Source organism: Crotalus tigris, unplaced genomic scaffold, assembly GCF_016545835.1.
Source record: "Crotalus tigris isolate CLP2741 ecotype Arizona unplaced genomic scaffold, ASM1654583v1 scf7180000024167.7108832, whole genome shotgun sequence".
NCBI lineage: Eukaryota > Metazoa > Chordata > Lepidosauria > Squamata > Viperidae > Crotalus > Crotalus tigris.
The window spans coordinates 5141455-5159301 of NW_024100417.1; the positions used below are offsets into that span (position 1 = coordinate 5141455).

The following is a 17847-nucleotide window of genomic DNA, read 5'->3' on the forward strand; positions in this document are numbered from 1 at the left end:
GAAAAGTGAGGGGGAGAAGGGAAAAAGAAGAGACATTGACTTCTGACTTTCTGTTGCAGTAGAAGGAAGCATTAACATTGAACCTCAATTTCTTATTTTTCCATAATATTATAAACTAACCATTTCTATAACAACAAATGAATTTAACCAGTAAAGCCCAAAATCTCCCCCCCCCCTTTTTTTTTTAGTCATCAAGTTTTTGACACCTTGCTAAGCACTGGTGGTACTCGAATATTGTCATGTCCTAAAAGTGGTACAATCTGTGAAAAGCTTGAAAAGCCCTGGATTATTTAACTAGATCTATGTCGAAGTTTTAAAATTCGAATGGATTGAGCTAGTATTTGTATTGTACTGTATCAACATATGCATTCCCTCCCCCATTGTCTTACTATTTGAATACATTTTTTAGCACTAGAAAATTTATGAGACACTGACATTAGAAAAAGGTTTATTGGGTTTTGTTGACATAATAGTACTGTAGTACTGCTTACTGTTGCTCACTAGTTTGTTTCAACACTAATTAAAAATACAGATAGTCCCCGATTTATGATCACAGTTGAGCCCAAAATTTCTGTTGCTAAGTGAGACGTTTGTTAGGTGAATTTTGCCCCATTTTATGAGCTTTCTTGCCACCGTTGTTTAAGTGAATCACTGCAATTATTAAGATAGTAGCACGGTTGTTAAGTGAATCTGGCCTTTCCGTTGATTTTACTTGTCAGACAGTCGCAAAAGATGATCACATGACCCCAGGACACCCCGACCGTTATAAATATTAATCAGTTGCCAAGTGTTTGAATTCTGATCATGTAACTACGGGAATGCTGCAATGGTCATATGTGTGAAAAATGGTCATAAGTCACTTTTTTCAGTGGTGTAACTTTGAACAGTCATTAAATGAATGGTTGTAAGTCAAGGACTGCTGTACATTGGCGTACTACATTCTACAACTCAGAGCCTGTCTTCTTCTCTTCTTTATGTCCCTTATAGAGATGCTTTTCATAGCAGAAATAAACAGTTTCTGTAATCATATACATATAGTATCATCCCGATGCTATATAATGAATAAAGGTACTCAGTGAGTGTACAAACAATATTTAACAATAATTTTATATAGAGCCTTTGGAAACTAATTTGCTTCAGCTCTAATACATTATGACCATGCTTTTTGAAATTCTGTCTTTCTTTTCTGTTCTGGCAATTTTTCAAGTATCTACTTTTCCCAAGAAGATGTAGAGCAGGAGTCCTAAAACTCTGGGCCGAGGCCCTCTAGTGGGTTGTGAGCTATTTCCAACCAGGCCATGGAAATGGCGTGTGCGCATGCATTCCTACTTGTGCGAGCAGCGGATGAACTTGTGCAGGTGCGCTCCATTTGCGTGAGCAGCCAGCGCGTGTACATGCCACTTGTGCAAATGGAATTGCATGCGCTTGCCAGCTGCTCACGTGGAACCATCCCCCTCCTCCCCCACCGGTCGACAAAGCCAGAAAGGTTGGGGAACTATGGTGTAGAGCATTAAATCAATTTACGATGCCTATAAAACATTATTCTAGACTCCCAGATTTAACTTCATAGGATATCAATTGATCTGTAGAATAGACATTTCATTCTGAATAAGTCATAAGACATCAATAAGCTTCTAACAAAAAAAAAACAGATTCCTTCAAAGACAGGGAAGTTATTAAACAGCATATCAGGCTTCTTTAAGAAATCCTTTCAAAATGCATGTAGAGCAGATTCTTTTCATGTCTGCATAGTGGTTTTGATTGTGCCCTTGAAGAAACCAAATTATTAAAATCTTGTAAGGTGCCTGCATTTTCTTACAAAACTTCATTCCTGCATACAAATAAAAGCAACATTTCAATTTTGTTCAAATAATTTTATGTTATAGTGGAACTAAATGTGGGACTAGATTCTCACTTAGTGCATCATGAGATAACTTACATTCCTATAACTCTCCATACAGCTTAAATATCTGATAATTTCTTGAAGAAAACAGATTAAGTAATTATTAACTTTATGCTTTGTCTTCTGATCTGGCAGATGTACATATGAGCTCAAAAGGACAATAAATAAAATACATTTACTAGTCAGTAGATAAAAATCTCCATCTTCCAAGCACTTTGATAAAAATTGTTTGGGTCACAAACTTAAATGTATCAATGGAATCTGACAGATTGCCCCATGAAAAACACTAAAGTATATATGACATAAATGAAAGAACCCTACAAATATTTAGGATGACCGATGTTTTATATTTGTGTCACATGAAGCGGAGCTTCAATTGGTGATGTAAATGAAACAGACTGGAGAAATAGGGAAAAGTGTTGCTTGTTTTATTTATGTATTTATTATCAATTTATTATCAATCAATCAATAAATAAATAAATAAGTATATTATAGAAAATTCTGAATCAGTATTAATCATCTATGTTTTTGAATTATAGATGAGATTTTTAAGAATGGTTTAAGTTAAAAAAGCATCTCCTGGAATTTAATGACTCTCTAAAACAGGCAAGAATATACTGTAATAAGAACACATTAAACCTTTCTTATATTTTTTTATAGTCTGTTTATGGACAAAACACCTAATTTAACAACTGCTGTTTTTTACACTCTACACCAGAGGTCCCCAACCTTTTGGGCACCAGGGACCAGTTCCGTGGAGAGAGGTTTTTTTGCGGACTGGAGGGGGTGTGGTTTTGTGTGCTGCCTGCATCTTGCGGGTGGGGCTTCGCTTGTTTACACAGACTGGTTTCTGGCCTGCTGTGGACTGGTGCTGGTCATGGACCGGGGGTTGGGGACCCCTGCTCTACACAACTAGTGGCCCCTTTTCAAGCATGTTCTCTTAAGTCACATTAAGTTAAAATACCCTGGGTAGATTGCCTTACTAGCCCAGGAGAACGTTTGATCTATTTACAGTGAAAACGTCTGGCGTGAATTTCATTAGAAGCCATCATTGGGAGATTGAAATGCTTATACCTAGCAGAATTGTCAGTTCTCTAGAATAAAGAGATTGACAAACTAATTTTATTGCCTTCCCAACCAACTGAACCAGAATACCGTTTTCTTTTATGACCTTGTAATCCCTTGTATCAGGGTGGAGTTGGGGTGACTGAATGGAGCTAAGCATTTACTGTCTGGATGCCCTTCTTGATGCCTATGCAAAGCTCACAGCAGATATTTTCTCTTTGCGTCCAGAGAGAGAAATATCTGCCGCTACCTAGGATCAAACTCACAAAGCTCTGCCTCTAGGCCACCACACTGTTCTGAACTAGAATACGGTATTGAAATATAATTACACCACAACTCTCTTTTCATTATTCCCAATTTAAAGATAATCCAATAAGGCTGATTTGCCTTAGGATTTATTAGTATTAAATTAAATGATGATCCTAAGTTTGATATGATTGGCAGTTGGTTCTCCTGAAATTGGGAAGCTGTATCAACTTCAATTATTCAAAACAGAGTAGGCAACCAGGTACCTTTCTAATCTTCTGGCTTCATAGATTTTTTCATAGATATTTACTCTTGGCCATAGGGGTGGCTTAAAAATATCTGGAATACAACAGGTTGCATACATACTTAAAATATAAAAACTTTAAATCACAAGTCCTTCAAATGGCTTCCACATCCTAGTTTTGACATACAATTATATATATATATTTAATTTCAAGGGCAGTTCAGATAAAAGAGTTAATCTAAAAGTGTAAAATATTAAGAACCAGCAAAGAATTTTCTGGACAACTTTATACTAGTCATTCCCTCTGAGCTCTAGGAAGAAGGTAACAACAAACAATTTCTGAATTTCTGCCTACAAAACTGTAAGGGCTTTCCATGTAGTTGCCAGGAGTGAAGACTGAGTTGAAGGCAAATAAAGAACATGTCTGGTGATGTATTTTCATGAAACTTATTTGGTGTTCGTAGAAATTAATTATTTACCATTTTGCTTGTTTTTCTTTGAATATAAAAAGATTGTTATACAAATTTACAAAGGTATATTGTGATAGAGATGTATTTCGTTCTCTATTTGGCATTGCTTTCTGTGTTGTAAGGGCCAGATATGATTCAACATACTTGCTTTTCATTTTAAGTTGCTGTAAGATATATATCTAAATAAAAAGTTGTGTGCATATGGTAAGAAAGCAGACTTTTTCTAGTAAAGTAATGGCAAAATATACTGTTGAAATTCATAAAACTTTTAAGATAGTTTTAGCAATGTAAAATTGTTACAAAGTCCACAAGTTAACACCAAGGAGGTTAAAAGAATGCTTAGAACAAATGAGAGTAAAATAGTTTGTTTCTTTCATCAGGAAAAGGAACATGACTAATCTGATTGCTTTTGTTTGTAAGTGAAACAAAGAGAGCAAGAAGAATAGAACACAAAGATATAATAACAAGTCATTGCAGTTAAAAATATTATCTTAGAAATCCAATCGCTGTTCATTATGCAACAGCACTTGTAGTATTTTAATGATAGAAAACCTGCCTAATAATGTGGTTAGACAACAGATCCATTTGTACTAGAGGTAGAAATGCCATGGTTACTCAGGCACAGGAGTTGGAGCTGTTGTCCATGGTGCTGAAAGATTCATTGCTGTTAAAGGTATCTTGAAAATCCTGTTGTTCTCCATCATAGAAAAGACCTACTATTTGTAATGTTTTAGTGATCACTATACTTCAGTTGTATCGAATTTGATTAGGTGATGCGGAATTTGCTATTTGACTAAACCTTTGTGCTTAGGAATGTCATGATAACTCAGACTTCAGGAGAAAAGTACAGGGACTAGGAATTGCAATGCATACTGCCGACAGACTATGTGATGTTCTTGTTTCTACTTTCTGTGATATTGTAATATGTTTCTAGGCAGATGTAGATATAAAAAAAGTAAACCCAAATACTTAGTATCTAATTAATCCTTATCCTGGTTATCTAGAGTGGAATTTCTATTCCTGGGTATATCATTATTTGTAACAAAGTAGGAATACTAGAAAGCTGTTTTCCAGATAATAATTAAATTTCATGTTTCTTCAGAGGCTCCTCCTTACCTGGACCCCTGTGCTCTTGAATTATAAAGACACATGCATCTTATAATAATTTCCCTTTTTCCCAGTCCTGGGTTACTGTGTTTTATAGCTGATGGCCAGGTAAGTTGCACATGCAAGCCTTTGCCAATGGTTCCTGTGTGGCAATTGCTTGTCCATGGCTTGCCAGAGCTGTGTTTATTGTCTCTGTATATATGTGTACCCTGCAGGCACTGAAACGGAAACCTGATTTGTTCATGTGTAGCAGCCTGGATGCCAAAGCAGTATTCCATTGTGGTGAGTAGGCAAGTGCCTTAGACTGAATTGCTTTAAAATCACTGTGGGAAATGACTTAGACAAATGGGTAACAATCCTTACAACTTGAGATGATTGTAAAGAATGGGGGAAAGTTCTTGATATGGAAATGTCCGCAAAATTAAACAAAACCCATTGTAAAGAGACTTTAGGGAGAAAAGCTTACTTTTTTTTTCGACTTACCAAAAAGTCTGTCATCATACAAGCTGAATATTTATTGCTTCCTTCTAGCTGTGATCTCTCTGAAGTTTCCTGAAGCACCAACTGTCAAAGCTGCCTGTGGCTTTTTTGTGAGTATTTGTCTTTGGTAGAGTAGATCCATCATTGGCTAGTGGCACCAGAGAACCATAATACGAAAAGCAGTTGTACTGGGACAGAGCAGCAGAACATCCAAACTGAAGAGTGAGAGCCTCTCCCAAACTGAACGAAAGGACTTGCTTTCGCTATTACTTCTTGGGGATATCTCTTTTTATGTACTTAATGTTTGTATTAAGGCTTGTAAATAAAATGGCAATCTCCCCATTATATTTATTTAAATTCCGTCTATAGGAGAGGGATATTTCCTGTTTGAAATTTGAGGGTTTTGTTCTGCTTTTTTGCCCACTTAGACCTTTTTGTCCATTTGTTTGTTATAGACTGAATTACTGCCACGCTGTGGGGAGATTGCACCTGTGGGACAAGTGGTGCATGAGAATGGCAAAATGTTGCTACAAGCTGTAATTGAGGTAAGCAATGTGTCTTTCACAATCTGGCAACAGTGAAAAAGGATAATTGGGAAACATGCTGCTCACACAGAAGCTGCATTTTCTTTTAATTGCTTTAATTAATCTTATTAATTCAGTTTCCATGTTATCAGAATATTTACAGGATTATCTGCAGCATGATTCTGTCCACGGTTACATTCACATAAATTCCACTAAAGTAAGTGGAGCTTATTCCCAAGTATGTTTGCATAGGATTGAAATCTGTTTAAGGCTGGGGCCTTAAATATTCTGAAGCACTCAGCCTGGCCCTTGGTGTAATCTACTGGCATCTTCATATGACATAATGTAAAGCTCACCCTGCAGTACAATCTTTTGCAAGATTTGACTGGATTTACTCGATCCTTGCAGGGTATAGGTGGCCAAGCTTCACGAAATTTGATGGATCATTTTGCTGAGATCCTTTTTGCTCTCAACAAGCATTGCTTCAGTTACCTGAGTGTGTGGATCAAGGAAGTGATGCAGCAGGATGGCTTTCCATCCACCCGTGTCAGCCCTGAGCAAAAGGACATTTTTAGCCAACAAATTCTCAGGTAAGTTTCTTCTTGGCATATTTACAGAGAGACAGAATTGTGGAATAATTAATTTGAGTAGGCTCTATAAATATTATTCCATGCATTCTATCTAGTGCCTAGTTCTTTGAATTCTCAACAGCTTTATCCTAAATTCTCTTTTAGTACATTGTTCAACTGAAGTCCAGATGATGAAAATCTTAATTAGCCCTATACAGCTAAGTCTCCTGAAGAATAATTCACTTAATTAATATTTTATAAAAGAAACAGCACTTATAGTATTACTTTAATATACTAAAAGTGTACAAGTTATTTGTATAGAGTTCGATAGAAAAAAATGGTACACAGAAAATATATTTTCTCCTTTTTCTGTCTTCTATAGCCTATGGTGCTACACTTGTAGGCAAACCAACTGGAATGCATGTTTTTTTCCTTTGGGGTGTCCCACCACTTTTCCAAAGTGAAAAGCTACTGGTTAGCTAAGATCAGGCAAACCCCTCAAAAGTGGTCCAGCTGAACTGTTGCTGCTTATGCTTCACACTATATCCCTGCAAATATGCCTGCTCTGGAGCCAGATGACATCAATAGAATGGTGGCTTGCATTTTAATAGAGCTTGCTGATAATATTTTGTGCCCAAGAGCAGAAGGCTTCAATTCTTCAGTCTAATTGTCATTGCTCCTTGTAGAAGGGGATGTAATCCCTCCTGAAGTATTTGCTGAAAGGCTATAGGAGATTGGGGTTCCACATGTTGGCCCTTCTTAATGTCTCCTTGATTCTACCCACTTAAGCAGAGAACTCTGAAAAACATTATGTAGACCTTTGCTTGAATATGAATATCCTTCAGACATCATAGATTCTGCTTTATCAGGATCTGTAGCTACAAATATTATATGCATTTTTAAATGCACATAGAACTTGTGAATGAAAGCAAATATACATGTCCCAGGACAATGCTGCAAGACCCAATCTGGGTTGGTCACTGGGACCAAAGGTTTAGTCTTCTGAGCTTTAGGACTTGTGCTGGAGCTCATCTACAGGGAACTTCTCTTTACTGGAATGTGCACATTCCGGTTGAAAAAAATTCCCCGAGGATGGGCTCCAGTACGAGTCCAAAAGCTCAGAAGACTAAACCCCTGGTCCTGGTGACTGACCCAGATTGGATCTTGCACATAGAATTTGCTTCAAGACCTCCCTGCTCTATGCCCGCTTAGGTCTGGGATTAAAAGAATAGAAGCCAGCACACATGACAAATCTGTGGACTAGACTAACATGTATAATTCTGTTCTGTACTTTTTAATCCACATTTGTACCTCAAAAAAGTTCCAGTGAGTATGGCAACAAGAATAATTGTTTGGGGCATATCTAAATGGACTGCTCCGTCTGTTGATTCTTTATTGGCAAGTCCTGAAACTTTACAATCTATCATCTTTTAGTGTTACGTGCTGATATTTCATCATCCCTCCTTTGTGTTAGCAGAGAACGTGTGAATAAACGACGCGTGAAGGAGATGGTAAAGGAGTTCACATTACTTTGCCGAGGACTGCATGGTACTGAATACACAGCAGACTACTGAGGAGACCTGTGTGTCAAAAGACTGCAGCATGAACAGATCCGGTTTTATGCCATCGCCTGAAGCTGCTACCAAATTAGCTGATAGAATGGTAACTTTACAATTAACCTACCCTGGTTGCTCCTCTCAAGAACAAGCTGTTTCCAAATCCCTTCTGCATATTCAGAGCTAACAGGCTCAAGGACATTGGAGCAGAGGTTGGAGCAGAGCTGGACGGTCCCCTGCCAACCGCAGGACTAGTGTACCAATTGCCACTTTCCTCCTTGGCACGCTCCTGTAGAAGTGTCTGTGATATTGTCTATTTCTAAAGAGTCTACCTTTTACTTGCATGAGGAAGCTTGTGTCTGATTGAAGTGAAGGTCCTCCTGCCTTGAATTACATTAAGGCTACTTCTAAGCTGCTGTGGTTAGTCTACTGGGGAAGTGGCATACTTTAGGGGCAATATGGGCAGGAATGGAATACAGCTGTAGCAGAGGCAGTTACAAGAATATGATCTGCCCTAACGTGATTGGTGCAATAAATAATACTAAGAGTCCAACAAGGTATCGCGAAGAGGCAACACCATCTTTTTTTGCTGTGGCATTCCTCGGAGTGCTGGCAAGTATGCTACATTACCTCTTTAAATGTTGCTGCTGCTGCTGCTGCCTCTGCACATTCTGCAGGACATCATCTTATAATACATTAGCCTCTTCACAGATATGAATAAGTGAACGTGAGTGTTTCGGTCTGCTGCAGGGAAAGAGTTGCAGCTGCCTTCATGAATGGTTTGAAAACCCTTTGCGTTATCTCTGCTACTGACAATTGATATGTACAATGGATCTGGGTTGCAACAGAGCTGGTAAAGCTGGAATGAAGACAGAGGAATTTTTTCGTATAGGAAATTCTTGTCCTCATAAAGATTTGGGGATTAATTAAACTAAACCACTTTACAACCTAGATCCATTTCAATGGCAATATATTAATGCAACTTCTCTTCTATGGGCCTAGTTTTACCAGATTTCATACAGACTCCTAACTCAGGTTTGCTGCTGATCCTTTTCCTATGCCCAGCACTGGGTAAGTTAAAGTTAATTCACACAAAATCATCTTTGCTGTATTAATGAAACTTAAAAACATTTAAACACCTATTACCTAAAGAACAATATCTAAATAACAGTGTGAAAAGTACAAGGAATTTATGTAGACTTGGCAGATGTTTCTGCATAAAAGCACAAAAAGCACATTTTGGGAAAGAAAAACTATTATGGGATAATGTAATAGGAAATTAATTGAACATCTAAGTTCTTACATAAAATAAGCATGGTAACAGAGTTAATTCTGCACACCATGATACATCAACTCTGATGTAAAGTGGGGAAGAGATTGAAGAACCCATCCTGGAAGAAATCATGCTTGTGGAAAGATCATATTTTTAGGAGACTCTTTTTACTACTGATAGGGGCTAAATTAGTGTTTTGCTGGTATCTGAATAATCTTGGACTCATCCGATCCAAAGCTCTTCCTCTAACCAGTGGAAGTATTTTTCTGCCTGTTGGAACCATTCGTCTTTAAAATGCTTCACTAGAGCAAAAATATGTGTGGTAGGGAAAAAAAACCACTTCCTCTCTTGGTTGCATTTGAGGTAACACAGCCTTGGAAGTGAAGACTCATGTACTATTTAATTCCCTCCCCACTTCTTTAAAAAGGATTGTTCTCTAATACATACTTCTACATCAAATCTTGAAAGTGGGATGTTCTAACTTCTATTACAGTTCTTCAGTGAAAGAATTGTTCTAACATAATCAGATGTTTTTATTCTGAGTTTTGAAAGCAAAGTGCAAACCCTGTGCAAGTAATTTCTGCTTTCAAGGGCAGGAAGAATGAATCCTTGTGGTCTTTCCCCCCCCCCTCCCCTGGCATGGCATGATTATAGATAAGTAATATACTACAAAGAATGATTCATTTCTGAACATGGAGAAGAAACAGATTTTTGAGGAAGAAGACTTGGTGAACAAATGATGAATTCCATTTCCATATCCAAACTTAGCTTCATAACAGCTATACCGTGTGCCTTGTGGTGGGGTTTATAGACTATAGCCTACCTGGTTGTTCAGCATTGTTGCTTTCTTAGCTATGTCAGCCTCAGTCTACAACATAAAGACATTTTATGATCTAGATGAACATGAGACATTGAACAGGTGCCTGAAAAATTGAGAAGCACAGAATACACACACACATTGAAATCTACCTTGAACAGAACCAGCCTTAAGCTATTCTATTTTATGAGTATTTTGCCTTACCTTCTTGACCATGTGAGAGGTTTAGAGGTGTTGTTGTCACCATTTTGTATCTCACATTTTCACAATGGGTAATTATGAAAAATAGCTTATGTGGTTGTTTCCAAGGCCTGTCTACATAAGAGTATCTCCAATCACGCCAACAAAACAGTCTAGGAGAAATAGCTATGGTTGGGTACTAGGTACGTTATCATGAAATGATACAAGGTAAAAGTTTGCTAGGATTCTTCTGAAGGAAATTGATCTGTACACTAAAAATGTTCCCTCCTCCAGCTGAAATCTCACTTCTTACTTCAGATCCATTTGGCTAAAGTTTAGTAATAGTGAATTACTTCCAGCAAAAATAGGCAAATTTCTTATATTTCTTTGCCATGTACCAAAAGTATTTCTATCTTGTTTCCCTGGAGTTTATTTTCCTGGAATATTTTATACCAGTTTGTAATTCCATAATTTTCACTGTTTCTTCTGCTGAAACACTCCTATTGCTGTATTACATCTCTAAGAGTCCCTTACATTAAGTAAGTGTATTTTGCTTTAGCATTCTTCAATATTCCTTCCCGCTCCAATAACCCTCCAGATACAGAAAGTGGCATAGTTACACACAGCATCTTATGGAACAGAGATGGCAAAGTAATGCTTCTGCTCAGGATACCTCTTATTTAGTGCTAATGGGCTGGTGGACACCTCTCTTGGTGCTTGCCAAACTTCCTTCTCTGCCCGTTTCCCCCCCCCCCAATTTTGAAAATGAAATCCTAATATGCCGTTAAACAAAACATCAATCTCAAGTATAATCTAGATTTCCAATAGTGCCTCTTGGCCTCATGTAGACTCCAGAATCCACAGTGGCTATGAGGTTATGCAATACTTGCAAAGTGTTTTGCTTTGTCAAGATTTCAATGGAAATAGTCCTTTGAAGCTTCATTTAGTAATAACAACCTCAGTGCACAGCACAAATACAGTAGCAGCCTTAGTAAAGCCAGTTGAGATCATATCTGGAGTTTTCATCAAGTCAGAACAACAAAGCTCCATGAGATGCTTCACCAACCTGAGGTAAAGGGACACACCTCCACTAGGCAAGACACCTCTCTGAGAGGCATTGTGGATTATCTGCCTGCACTTTGTTTGGAAGAATGCCTACTTGGTCAAAACCAAAAGACAAAAATAAGCTGAGATACTGATGATGAAGCAACTTCAGTTTGGCTCCCTAGGAAGTGGGTGTTTTGTGACTTTCCAGATTCCAGTGGACATTTTTAGACATTTGTAAATTTCAAATATGCCTACTAACCTCAAACTTTTTGAGATACCTTGCATGATGGGAGTACATAAATGTAGCTTGATTGACTTCATGCCATCTTGTGGAAGCTAATTGGTTTGACTTCACATTAAGGATGTAATAAAAAAGAATATTATTTGTGAAAAGAAATGAAGTAGAAAAATCCATGTGCCGGATGACAAAAGTGCATACTAGGTGCTTGTGTATTTTTATGTTTCCCTGTGAAGGAACTTTTATGCATAAACACAATTTTACTCATTTAATAGAAAACTTTTCTGTGCCAATACAATTATGGCCAAAACAGCACTATTAAGAAATAAGAGAGATTTTCAAATCCTTTTATAAAAGCTTCCTACAGGCAACCATTTCAATATCCAATGAAGACTGAGCATCATTAAACGGAACATTGGTTGAAAAAGAAAATAGAAGGAGGTGAAAATCCTAAAGGAGGAAGTGGCCACCTAGAAGCCTGAATAGAAGCATTCCAGTTGGGTGGAGAAAATATAGCCGGGGCCTGGCAATAGTTTTGTTGCAAACAGACCAATTAAAGTCTGTAAGATTTAAATTGGAGATTTCCAATAACAAGTAGTCCACCATCCATCTAGATAATTATATTATCAATCTGCTCTTCTAGACACAATGATCTTTAATATTTGCCCAACATTTATTCTTCTGTACAGAATTTTATTTGATCCCCTGGGGGTTACAAAGATCAAGATTAGGATTATGCATGCTTCAAAGATGATTTGGAAGAAATACTTAGAATCTTACATAAGCATAGCATCTCTGTTATCCATTAAAGAGGCCCATGCAATGCAGTTCCTTCAACCTTTCTTTATAGAATATTTTTTATACAGTATCTTTATTCATTCTTGTGACCCTCTTAACTAATTTCTCTTTGTCGACATATTTAAGTGTGATCTCCAGAAAAGGACACCGTGCTCTGGAATAAAATGGAACTATGGCTACCTGTTACTTGGAGACTACGCTTTTATTAATTCAGTCTGGGAATTACATTAGGTGTTTTTTTTTCTTTTTTAGCAATTGCATAACTGCTGACTTCAGCTTGTGATCAGTAATGCTCACCCTACTGTTCAGCATAGTCTAAGCTTCTAATCAACAGAAATTACAACTGCGGACTAGTTTAAACAACATGGATATCTATAAATTGGCCACTAATGTGGATTAACCTTTGTCTCATTATTGGATAAACAACTTCAACGCACTTTTTTCAGCAGAGATCAACACTCGTTTTGTTAAAAAAATATTCCTCTATTAAAATAATAATATAACACTCTACTTAAAATCTGTTGAACTGTCTATCAACATATTGCAAAAAATGTTAACCTAGCCCACTTTATGCCCTGTACAAATAAGACTGTCAACAAATTCAAAAAGACCCACGTTCCATTAACCCATCCAAATCCAGCAAAGAATGAAGTCTGTTATCTGGTCAATGTCTTTTATATTCAGGGTTGGTCATCCACAAGGCTCATCTTCATAGGCAATGGCAATTCCCCGTCGTCCCACAATAGCTTTTTTTACTTCTGTTTGGCCCAGCTGTTGCTCCAGTCCCCGCCAGCTGCGGGACTCCAAGAATGAGGCTAAGATACAAAAATATTTCGCCAACTTTATTCCAAAGGCCACACAAGCTAAAAGTTATGAGAAACTGGTATATTGGTAAGGCATCATCTTTGACAAATTGATTATACGGATAGGGCATTATCATATTTACATTATGAATCCGAAATACTGTGTGAGAGGACATTGGTTAGGCCGTTTATCCTAGCTCTACCTCTATTAATTGCCTACTCGCAACTATGAATGGATTCAGGTAGTAGCGATGCAAGAAGTAAATATTTAATCAGCCTCAGTTTTTGAGATTCCACAATAACTACATCTTTAAATAATTGATTAATCAAAAGTACCAAGTGAGGAGGTATTTTTGCAACTGAAAGAGCATTACCCCCAACCCACATACCTGCTGGGCTGATCTGAGATACAGTCTGTAAATGGTTGCGACACATCACAGCTGTGCCAGAATTTGGCTCTATATCTGATATCCGGAAGGGATCAATAGAGCGCAACTGTCCAGTGATGAGTGAAATGCTGGGTTCGTTGTTGGTCTTTTCTGGAAAAAGGACATGGTCACAAGCTCCTGGAGATAAGAAAAAACAAGTACAGTATTAACTAAGTTTCATTACTTACAAAATGATACTCTATTATATATACAAAGACTGAATCAAGCATGCAGACCCTGATTAGAATCTTTCCTAACTGAGTGCAGGGATACGAATGGCAAAGAATTTGTGGGTTACTCTGGCTGTGGCTGACCAATAGCAGGACAGGACCAAAACAACAACAATAATAATAAATGTTGGAAGGGACCTTGGAGGTCATCTAGTCCAATCCCCTGCTCAGGCAGGAAACCTTATACCATTTCAGACAAATGGCTGTCCAGTCTCTTCTTAAAAACTTCCAGTGTTGGAGCATTCACAAGTTCTGGAGGCAGGTTGTTCCACCGGTTAATTGTTCTAACTGTCAGGAAATTTCTCCTTAGTTCTAGGTTGCTTCTCTCCTTGATTAGTTTCCACCCGTTGCTTTTTGTCCTGCCCTCAGGCGCTTTGGAGAATAGCTTGACTCCCTCTTCTTTGTGGCAACCCCTGAGATATCAGAAGACTGCTATCATGTCACCCCTAGATGGAATCTTGATGGATCTTGATGGAATTCTCTATTCATTTCACATTTTTGAACTTTCTTAGCATGAAAACTTCTATACTTTAAAAGGAAGAACGAATACTCTTACTCCCAGGTTTGCGTAAGATTCCTAACCCTTTTTGTAAGAATGGAAGCTCATATTTGCCCTCTAAAACAGCACCATGGTTTCTAGTGATTTTGAGGGTGAAAATACATAGAAATCAAGAGTAAATCCTAAAACAGGATTAATGGTGTCCAAAAAACTACTTCCCCATGCCATGCACACAAAGACCCCACATTCAACTTGGAAAATACAGCAGCTCTATTAATTTTGTAACATCATGCTATAGGGTATTACAATCTCTCTTTAACGCTTTATGCCCAAAGTATCAAAAGTTCCCTGTATTTATAATAAAGCATTCCTGTGCTTCCAGAGGAAAGCTTGAAAGTACACAACTAAGCAACTTTTTCATCAGTCAGAAATTAAAGGAATCAAAGGTCTCTTGAAAATGAACACTAAGCAATGACTGTTATTCATGCTCATTTTCTGAATCAGGGCATCTGGTATTACCTGGCAGAAGGTGGCGAAAGTCTGTAACATATCGGCCTGTCCAAGTCCGTGCTGGATTGCATGCTATTTCCAACTCATAGGGCGTGATCAGGGGTCGATAATAATCAGTGGAATTAAGCAAGGAATTCTGTGGGCAAGCTACCAGTACAAAGATATCCACCTCTAGAAAGTTTGCCAATTTTGCAGGATTAGGTTTACCCACAGCCAGTGTGTAAGCACGTTTTCCAGCACGGTGAATGATTTGGCGAAGATGCTCCAGAACAGACAAGTAATCTTCTACTCCAAGAGTACCCACCACAATACCCACTACTTGAGCATCTCGTGCCCGTTCCACTAGGTAAAGGCGTCGTCGCAGGGCCCGGTTCACATCCAGTGTTTCCCACCGGCCTTGTCCTGTCCTAGGATCAAAAGAACTAAAGGGACACTGGTTCCAACTCAGCATGAAGTTTGTAAGTTCTGGTCCTTCAGAACCTATATAGAACATACTGTAGTTTTCAAGACCATGATGTTCGTCTATTATAAAGCATCGTCCAAACTGCTGTATCATTCCAGAAATTGGCTGGCTTGGATCAAGATTTTTTTTACTATCCAACTGAGCAAAAACAACATTGGGATAAATTGATTGTAGCTTACAGGCCAGGTCATCTAAAAAAGTCGGAAAAAGTCATCCACCTGTTAATATTTGAGCAAATACAATTTAACCTAATGTATCTGCAGTTTCCCCAATACCTGACAATTCTCTGGTAACAACAGAGAAAGTTCCTTCAGTCAGACTAGAGACTGCAAGCAAAGCTAAAAGCTGGGTTAGCTGAGATACATCAAGATGAACGAGAATTATGAGCAAAAATGATCAAAGATATTCTTTAAAGATATAGCTAACACTGGAGAACTCACAGTGCTATTTCATTTAAAATTATTTGATTTTTCATATTGTTTTCTTCAGAAATTAGTAAAAGCTCTTGGCAGGAATTTTCAAGTCTTCCTCATTCTGTCTCTGGCTTGATTCAAATTACAAAATTATAAACAGCAATAACAGTAAAGCATGTTGGCACGGTTTTGACTTAATAGTTAATTCTAATAGCTTAGCTGTAAGAAACACACAATAGACACAAAGTCAGGATTGGCAGAATGGCAGATTTTAAGACTAGAAATGAGTATGTTATTTCTATGGGAACCTTCCCAACCTGACCTGAAATATCTCTTGTCTACCTATGTTCCCTCTCCAACAGACCCTTGCAGTGTATTTGTGTCCACACAACAATCTTCCTAGACTTACCAATAGCGTGAAAATATGCAGATTCACTCAGTACAATCACATAGGCTTGAAGGTCAGGGTACAACTCCTGGAAGACTTCCACACATCGCATCACATCTAGCTGTTCCTGGCAAAATATGTGTAATACTGGCAGTTTGCGACAAGGACTCAAACAGGCAGGGCCATAGTGCACTATAGCCTCGGCACCCACATGTTCTGCTGCCACTTCATCTACACAACAGCTAAAGAAAAACAACAGGATTAGCCATAGAAATCCAAGGACACATTTCATTAAACAACAACCAGTCCCAACATACAGAAAATTACTTTCTTTGTACTGAAAGTGGCCTCCCAGATACTAGACTCCCAACTAAAATCAACCCTGGAAACATGGTCAATAATATAACCCCATAAAACCTTTCACTCCATTTCCTTTCATTATAACATTCCACTGCATTGGAAGGAATAAAAATGTCAATGCAAACTTACCCTTGTATACTTAATTTTAATTTCCCATGTTTACTGAAGTCTAGTCATAATTAAATGCATATAAAATTCTTATTGGAGACGTCATGCTGTCTTTACAACAGCTGGATCTTCCTATGACCTTACCTGCCATATGATGTGTCTCCCAGGACATACATCTTGGCACCAGTTGCTATTTCCATCCTTGCAGCAACCTCTGCTGAATCTGGCAAAAGTTTATCAGGAAACTGAAGAGCAATCTATGGCAAGATACCAAGTTTATTCAAAATATTTCTACTATACGTATGTCAAACAAAATAAATGTGCATTTATTTACTCTCCCATCAATTTTTATCAGCATTGCATTGTAATTGTATTGTCTTTCTCGTAAGATGCAATAGAGTATATCCAATTCCAGAGGAGAACTGGCATCTTTATGTCAGGTCACAAAATAGCTCACCTTGGTGAAGCCATTGTCAGATACAAAAGCAGATGCTCTTTCCAGTTCATAAAAATCCTCTATCCCCAAAACTGGAAGACGACCACCTGCTTCTGTAGTAATCAGAGTCCGCTGAATCACTTCAGCTCCATCATTGCTGAATGCCGTTGCCATGATGATCTAAATCCAAAATTCAAAAAGTCAAATTATGTTCAGCCATAAGGATAATCCAATTTTGGCTCCACAAGCCTGATATATACAAATTGAGATTGATTTTGATGTCTGTAATAGCGCATACAGTACCCCAATTCTTATCTTTGATATGGCTCAGCAAAGACCCGATAATGAAAATAAATGGTTTTCGCAAAATGACAAGGGATTAAAGAAAATTAGAGTAAGGGTGGCCAGTGACATACCAACTGCGTTTCCAAAGAGCAGCTACAAGATATCAACAATATTCCATAATTGTTTCTTAACTAGCGTAGAGAAAAAAATACATCCCAACACCAGCCACGTGGATCATTTTATCCGCTTTCTTCCGGATGCCAACCGCAGCCACCAATTATTATTACTGTATGGAATTACTACCATACCCCTTTGCGTCATTAACGGGATTTTTTTCATCCAACAACAAATCCCGATATAGAAAAGTCGCCGGAAAAGCAAAAATGCTAGGCAGAGGCACTGTGGGG

General features: G+C 38.0%; 2 protein-coding genes across 4 annotated transcripts in view; one reads left to right on the forward strand and one right to left on the reverse strand.

The window, feature by feature from the left end:
- The window catches only part of IPO13 (importin 13), a 57553-nt gene extending 45679 nt beyond the window's left edge, over nucleotides 1-11874 (forward strand). For 2 of the 3 annotated variants that reach the window (XM_039323144.1, XM_039323146.1), the window contains exons 16-20: nucleotides 5251-5317; nucleotides 5567-5625; nucleotides 5971-6060; nucleotides 6448-6629; nucleotides 8083-11874. In XM_039323144.1, the coding sequence (XP_039179078.1) occupies nucleotides 5251-5317; nucleotides 5567-5625; nucleotides 5971-6060; nucleotides 6448-6629; nucleotides 8083-8182 (498 nt within the window). In that variant the 3' untranslated portion in view covers nucleotides 8183-11874. The remainder of the gene's footprint in view (nucleotides 1-5250; nucleotides 5318-5566; nucleotides 5626-5970; nucleotides 6061-6447; nucleotides 6630-8082) is intronic. The other variant, XM_039323145.1, reaches the window with a different exon arrangement.
- An 826-nt stretch (nucleotides 11875-12700) lies between these two features.
- Nucleotides 12701-17782, reverse strand: DPH2 (diphthamide biosynthesis 2). Its single transcript, XM_039323148.1, has 7 exons — nucleotides 17572-17782; nucleotides 17177-17335; nucleotides 16864-16976; nucleotides 16273-16493; nucleotides 14997-15641; nucleotides 13710-13886; nucleotides 12701-13332 (listed from the first exon to the last, which is right to left on the reverse strand). The coding sequence occupies exons 2-7, from the start codon at nucleotides 17327-17329 to the stop codon at nucleotides 13208-13210; spliced, it is 1434 nt and encodes a 477-aa protein (XP_039179082.1). The 5' UTR covers nucleotides 17330-17335; nucleotides 17572-17782; the 3' UTR covers nucleotides 12701-13207.
- Between the last annotated feature and the right edge of the window lie 65 nt (nucleotides 17783-17847).

Coding starts and splice junctions, on each gene's coding strand:
- DPH2 (XM_039323148.1), bottom strand. CDS start 17,329: ATGGCAACGGCATTCAGCAATGATGGAGCTGAAGTGATTCAGCGGACT. Junction 16,494..16,863: donor GGAGACACATCATATGGCAG/GTAAGGTCATAG, acceptor GTTTTTCTTTAG/CTGTTGTGTAGATGAAGTGG. Junction 13,887..14,996: donor CTTTCGCCACCTTCTGCCAG/GTAATACCAGAT, acceptor TCTTATCTCCAG/GAGCTTGTGACCATGTCCTT.